The following is a 7,771-nucleotide window of genomic DNA, read 5'->3' on the forward strand; positions in this document are numbered from 1 at the left end:
TCGATTTTAGAACGGATCCCGTCGTAACCAGTCACGGCCGGGACCTGCATCTCAGGCACTGCAGTGGTATCAAGACAATTCGAAACTCACTGCTCTCGGAATCAGTTCTTTAGAAACGCGATTCGTTAACAAGTCGGTAAAAGTATTAATGTCCCACGCAAAATTGGGTTCTCCCTAAGTACCCTAGCTCGTCGTGGAATCGAATAGCCCCTTACTCGATTGTGCAAGAGGAAGCAGCGCTGACATTTACCGGGACTCCGGATATCGTGGCACCGTACCAATTACCTCACGCGATTCGTACCTAATATATTCCGGCACGAATGCAAGGGCAAACATGGACACCGGTAGGACAGCTATCAAGCCGCCCCCCCCCAAATGCAGACACTCACTATGACTCGCACATGCACGGTTGTGGCATGAGAAAAAAGAAAGATATGGACACAAGATGTGTGCAACTCTATTTAGTATCCTATCCATTTGAACATGATTTAAGTGAGGGGGGACCTCACCTCCTCTAGGGGGGTCCGGGGGCATGCACCCCCGGGAAGACTTTTTTTTATATTGAAGTTAAAAGCATCAATCTGGTGCACTTTGAGAGCAATATTAGGAGATCTATGGATACATCTCTCAACACCCATATGAAACAGAACTGTAAGCAGATTTTCTTTTTCTTTATGGATATTTTACAAATCACTCCCCTTTCAAACTGTATTCTTGTTTATTAATAACAACTTTTTTTTAAGGTCATATAGTATTTTATACCTGTTTTTCATCTATTCTCTTATTTTTTATAGCTATAATGATCATATAAAGGTGTGCCTTTGCCTCACTGAGCTGAGGTTATCAGAGCCGCTCAGTCTTTCAGGAGAGAGCTCTCTAAATCTCTCCCCCCCGCGGACGCTTACACAGTAAATTCCAATGTTAATAAAAGCACACAGAAGCTGTATATGTTTTTTGGGAGTTTGATTTATTTTAAATTAAGACAAATACAAAATTAAAACCTATAATTGCACACTAAAACCATTATTTCAAAAAAAGAACAATTTCACATAAACCTCTGGTTTTTACTGGGGCTGGGGCAGTTCAATTAGATTTTTTTTGGGGGGGGGTGTGCTCTAGTTTATGGGCGCTGTATTCAATATATGCGTAGTTCTGTTAGTATAAGATAATAAGATGTACTTTGTTGATCCAAAATTGTGAAATTGTGTTTTAAAAAAGTAAATTAAAAAATATTTTTGTTTTACATTTCTAACTTCTTTTTTTTTTTTTCTCCCCAAGTTTCGGCGCCCCCTATGGGTTGATGCACCCTTAGCCTTCGCCTATACTGCCTATGCCGAGGGCCGGCCCTGCTGGTCATCATGATCATGATCACAGGTTTTGTGGCATATACTGTATGTCAAAGTCTTTCAGTTTGTGTGTACAGACAGAGAGATCCAAATCCCGAATATAAAAATACAAATATGTATAAAATATGTCCTATATATACACACTCAACAGACACATGTATACATGTGCACATATAAAGATTTAAAAACACAACAATCAATATATACAAAATAACACTTCAATATCTTTGGGAATGTACATTAGTGCAAGATTGTCCATAGCAGCGTAAAAAAGTGTCTGGTGTGGGATTTGAGTGTCTGAGTGTGTGGGGGTGTTAAAGTCCAGTGTGGGGGAGAGAGGGGAGAGAGTTCAAGCCTCCTATGTTTAGGTCACATAGAAGCATTAGTGTTGATGTAAAATTGAGATTAGTCAAAATGTACCTTAAAGATCCCAGGAAATGATCAGTCTCTCTCTTTCTCACTCTTTCTCACTTGCGCCTTGGCAACCTGTGAAATAGAAAAACATAATCATCTCCATCAGTCACTGAAAATTGGCCATTGGGATTTCATGGCTCTATAATACAAACATAGCAAAGTGTATTTGAGAGTCAAAGAGTGTCCAGCTTCCAGCTTGTATCTCTTTTCCTGACAATGAATTTCAACGTGTTTATATTTAATGTCTCAGCCAAGACAAGGAAAACAGTTCTATATTGGTTGATAATGGAATTGTGATTTATTTATCTGTAATCGTAAACAAAGTACGATATTATTTGATATCCCGCAGACTCGCCACCTGCAGTGATATTCTCTTTGTTCTTCCTCTCTCATCCTTTTTTCCGGCGCTGTCTCTTAGAGCTGTTCAGGTTTTCAGGCTCACTGGAGGCATTCCAATAGATCCATCAATTTGGCAAAGCAGTGTGTGTGAAGCATAAGAGTCATTCCCTCAGGATACACACGCAAATACACAGACACGCGCTCTAATAGACAATCTGTGTTGTTTATTTGGCTCTCTGCTGTGTTCGTACCGGCAGGAAGTCTCAAAGGTGACGCTTTTGTTGTTGGTTAGGTTGTGTTACCTTTTGTTTTGGTACATGGCTATTCTATATAAAAGCCTATATGGTTTTCACCTAGGTGTTAATTGAACCCTCCCTTATCATGGCTTATTATCGTCTAGGCGACAGTGTGTCTGTGTTTCTCCTCTCTGTTACAGTGCTGTCAATCAACACCTAATAGGATGCCGCACCAGTGTGTGCATACACGGCTCTAGTCCTGAGCACACAGAGGCAAATCCTTACTGTCTCTGGGTACACATGAAATTGAAGCCAGAGAGGCATCTGATAAAAACAAGATAATCAACTGTAAAATGTTGATAAAGTCTGTCATTTCCACGAGAAATCAAATGAAGCACAGCCTTCACTAATCGAAAACATGATATCTAGAGTATGCCCATATCCTTATGGGGCCTTGCCAGCTCATTAGAACGCAACAAGCTTCCTTCTATGATCCAGATGATGTGACTAATTAAAAGGTGCCACATTGGAAGGTCTCAATTTGCTGATGAGCTAAATCGGGACATTCTCTTTCAGGGTTGAACGATCGGAGGGTTGCAGCAGTCGTGATTGACAATCAAGATAAAGACAATGCTGTTTCTCCATATATACGCGATAGATAAAGGCACACTGTTCTTTAAACGGTTGTCTAATTGGTTGCTCTGTCTTCTTTCTTTGTTCTTTTTCCTCTCTGTTTTCTGGCGTCTGCCTCTCTCGCTGTCCGTCCAACCCTTCTTGTCTTCTTGGGTACTCCAGTGGTGGCTTCAAAAGGCAAACCTCGAGGTGAGTTGTGGCTGTGTTTCCTGTGCCTCCAACTCAGCCTCATCCGTAGAGCGAAGTAGAATCCGCTTTTTTTTTATTTAAAAAAAGAAGTGATTGACAGACATTTCCGATCTTGTCAATCGCTTTTATTCACTTGTTTTGTGATTTGCTTGCTTATTTCTTTTTGTTTTGATGGACAGCAGTTTTCAAGGGCTTTTTAAAGGCTTTTTTTTGTCATTTCAAACTTCATCCAGGCTTTCATAGATGCAGTTTGATTTCAACGCATATTTTAATGTGTTTTGGTAAACACACTAAAATGCGCTTCGCATTGTTGGCATGGCAATACCCAAACAGGCAGAATCAAGACAATTTCATTACTAAAATGAGTCTCTGCTTCAGAATAGTACATTTATGTATTCCTACTGTACCTTAGGGCATTTTTATTGGCTTCAATAGTAATACCATACTGTTATTATTCCTACAGGGGGTTTCATCCAATCAGTGTGGTGAGGGTTTCAAGTTTGTAATGACTATATTATATATGTGTAATGACCATCACATCTCCCCATCACATCTCCCCAGTCCTCAAAGACCTTCACTGGCTTCCTGTCTCCCATTGCATCAACTACAAAATGCTGGTCCTCACCTACAGTACAAAGCACTCACCCATCTGCCCCCCCACCCCCTTATCTCACAAACCTTCTCACCCCCTATCAACCCCCACGGTCCCTCAGATCCACCGCAGCCGGACTCCTATCCATTCCCCCATCCACACTCTGCAGCTTTGGGCCAGAGCCTTCTCAGTGGCAGCTCCTAGTCTCCCTCACAGTCTTTCAGTCCCGCCTCAAAACCCATCTCTTCAACTCTGTCTACCCATAAGCCCCCCCCCGTCTCAATCCAACTTCCTCTTGACTGCCTTTTCTGTTTATTTAATTAAATGTATTTGTTTGCCTGTCCTTGTTTGTCTACCCTCCCTCATACTGTAAAGCGTCTTTGAGTTGTAGAAAAGCGCTATATAAATATAATGTATTATTATTATATTCTCACCACATAGTTCACTTGGTTCCTTGATGTATATATATATATATATATATATTGATTATTGAATGTATGTTTATTGTTTTGTAAAACTCATAGAGTTGATGTCCTGTACTTGACTTGTTCTTAGTGGGATTAGCTAGATCTTTTATTTAAGTAAAGGTAGCAATACTACACAAATCTCCAAAATACGTTTTTATTTAATTACATGCATGTACAGTAAGTAACATAAGCATAATGTACTTTGTGTGCAAACAATTGTGAACCCACGAGGCCACAAACTACTGTACAATTATATTCCCATAGATTTACACTCACAGGCTTTTGACTCCAGCGAGGCTCCGTAAAATAAAGCGGCTTGTGTCTATAAAAGAAAATCGAATACAGTCAAAAAATGATTGTGTAAATGCTCTTTCCAAATACTTTCGTTTCTCAAACTAAACTGTTGGTGCACAAACTCACCCAGCAGTGTAAAATGTTTTCCCGGGGGAAGATACACCACACTTTAGTCAATTGTTTGTCAAAAATGAGAACTCTCTTTACTGGAGAGATTGTGAGTCATTATGGGCAGCTGGCCTTCTGTTAAAAAAAACTGCATTGGTCCGCTCTAATAAAACCTGAGCTTTTGTAAAAACTGAAAACAGTAAATCAATTATAAGACATTTAGAGTTCTTGAAACAAAGTTTGTTGTTCTTTAAAGTTCACCTACGTGTTGAGAGGAGAAAGGTATATTGCTCAAGTTAAAAAAGAGTCCTGTGTACAATGCTGTAGCAATGGCAGCATCAGCATCACCTGGGGGATCTGCTTGTTTTCCCGCTGGGTCTCAATGCCTCATTAAATGAAAGGTTCCTTCTCCGAGCCAACATCAGGCTGCATGTGTTTGACTGAGTGATCTCCGTCTCACTCACTGGTGACACTCCTCTCTTTGAGGCCACCCTTACCTGGCTATCATCCTTTTCTATCTCACTGTGACAGTATAGGAAATCCATTGCACTCTTAATAGGGGAACAGAGAATGTGTAGATCAGAGTCAAGCACATGTCTCCCTTCCGCCTCTCTCGCCGTGATAATGAGGCTATTGGAAGAAAAACATAACAAGCCAGATAAGATTCATGCTGACCAGTGGGCAGATAAAGGCTGAGTTTACCTCAAAGAGACAGTTCGTGTGTGTGTGTGTGTGTGTGTGTGTGTGTGTGTGTGTGTGTGTGTGTGTGTGTGTGTGTGTGTGTGTGTGTGTGTGTGTGTGTGTGTGTGTGTGTGTGGTACCTTTGTCATGAATTGATACAGTACATATATATATATATATATATTTAGTTTTTTGTGTCAAGCATAATAATGCTCTAAATTGGTAAAACGGTAAACAGGAAGTACTGTACAATGTTGTGCCGTCTCTTCATCCTTAATGGACCTACATTGTAGCCTACATTTTGTAGTAGTCTATAAGCATTTTGGTGATTCGGCAAGTAGAGCTATAAGTAGCAAATTTTTTCAATTTATTTGTGAGGATTTACAGAGGTTTATTCGTTGACGTTGAAGATATTTAGATAGTCATGATGTGCTCATGCTGGGTTACACCAGTCAGAGCTGTGCTTTGTGAAGAGATCTTCAGTGTCAACTCTGCCTGGACTGGAAATTGCGTTAAAGGAGCATTACAGCTTGACGCATGAACTAAATGATGAAAACAGTTTTTAAAACTATGACTTTCTGTTCATTGAGTCTTGCAGATCCCCCCCGGGATGAGTAGCATTTCCCCAGATCACTCTCAAATGAACAGTATCTGTCAACACATCATGCAACATTAGAAGAATCATACTGCGGCATGTTGACTCTGGGAATCTGGGATTCTTTGGTGGCAGCAATGATTAATCTGATTTCCCTTGTGAATACCACCCTAGTCTGCGATCATTCTACCCTCACCCTGTATAAAAGCTTTTTAAAAAATGAATTGCTTCCTGTCATCAAAAGAAGTTCTCCACGATATAAGTTTGGAGAACATTTGTGAATGTCGTTAGCTGAAATAAATCGGATTTCCCTGACCTTTTACTTTTGTGACATTTAATTTCCAAAAGCTACTAAGCCAGCCAGCACATGATGGACTGATAAGATTGCTTTACTATTGCCCTGCCTTATATTTAAAGAAGCATAGTAGAGTAGTATATTTGAGCATAGTTGTATTGTAGAAAGCCAGAGCTTTACCTTCTGTGTCCTCTTAGCGCTGAAAATAGTGTACTGTATATTACTAGGGATGTAACGATATATCGAATATCGCTGTAAATAGATGTCTCAATCCCGTCGTGACACTTTCAAAATCTACCGCGATTTAAAAAAAATGTTTTAAATAATCTTTTTTCTTTTTTAATTTTTTTTTTTTTTTTAAACCTTTATTTAACCAGATGGTCCCATTGAGATCATCATTCTCTTTTTCAAGGGAGGCCTGTCCAACATGGCAACAAGTAGGTTACAACATGAACATAAAACAACAGATAACACAAAAGGACATGGTATGTACAGGGCTACATGTACATACCTAGAGACATAGACAAGTACCAACAGTATATTTATATCTCGCCCTGTCAATAAGCCTCACCTTCTTGGCAACAACTGTATTGTTTTTGAAGTGGTGAGACAAGGCACAGTTTTACCCACTGCTGTCACCCATTGCCAAAGCATATCTCTCTGTCCCAGCAACATCAGTACCAAGCAAGAGAGTTTTTTCCACAGCAGGGGATATTGTAAACGCCCACACATCCCAGCTTCTACCTGGAAATGTGGACATGCTCATATTCCTAAAAGATAACCTTGACGATGCTGAGTGAGTAAGTTACTGAGTTAGAGTTGAGTTACTTGAAAAACTAAAGTGAAACTTGATTTATTCTATTGCAGGGTCTGATTATTATATTGTTGACACTTTAAAATACTACTATCCTACTAAAATGCTGTACAAATGAGATTTATTATTTAAAAAAGAAAAAATAATTCACATTTTTCTTTATTTTTCAATATCGCGATATTATCGTACCGTGAGTTTTTGGTAACGTTACATCCCTAATAGATGTTGCAACTATACAGAGCATTAAAGGTGGTCCCCTATAACATTTTTCCGGGTTTGAAGGGTCGAAGTTGGACTTACACCTGTACGAGTATAAGGATTTCTATTAACTACTACGACTCACTCACTTCAATCACTCAATCTCAACTCAAATGAACTTTTTGAGTACACTTGAGACTAAATAAGATGTAACGTCCAAGGACTAAATAAATTATAACAACTGTGAAATTTTATGATGATAGTGATTTTACGACATGTTTACTCTAAATAATAATCTTTTTCTTTTTTATTAAGTGTAAAAAGAAATAAAAAGTTCATAGCGCTATAATAGCATGGCACTCAAAAACCATTGCAATGTAGGGGATTTCTACAACGTTGATATGTCTCGTAGAACGTTATGATATACATTGACTCCAGTGACGATTATTTCGATAACTTAACTTAACTCATATGGAAATTCACTCGGAAGACAAAGGACGGACTGTCGAGTGAATTTCCATATGAGTTAAGGGTTAAGTTATCGAAATAATCGTACTGGAGTCAATTGTA

The 7,771-nt window shown here is 39.2% G+C and overlaps 1 protein-coding gene across 1 annotated transcript in view; it reads left to right on the forward strand.

Moving 5' to 3' along the window:
- Positions 1–7,771, forward strand: part of LOC104943090 (cell adhesion molecule 2-like) — a 171,117-nt gene that overhangs the window by 126,738 nt on the left and 36,608 nt on the right. Inside the window, exon 2 of the mRNA XM_010768409.1 lies at positions 3,131–3,157. Coding sequence (XP_010766711.1) covers positions 3,131–3,157 — 27 coding nt within the window. The remainder of the gene's footprint in view (positions 1–3,130; positions 3,158–7,771) is intronic.

Source organism: Notothenia coriiceps, unplaced genomic scaffold, assembly GCF_000735185.1.
Source record: "Notothenia coriiceps isolate Sejong01 unplaced genomic scaffold, NC01 NC01_scaffold00005700, whole genome shotgun sequence".
Lineage (NCBI taxonomy): Eukaryota > Metazoa > Chordata > Actinopteri > Perciformes > Nototheniidae > Notothenia > Notothenia coriiceps.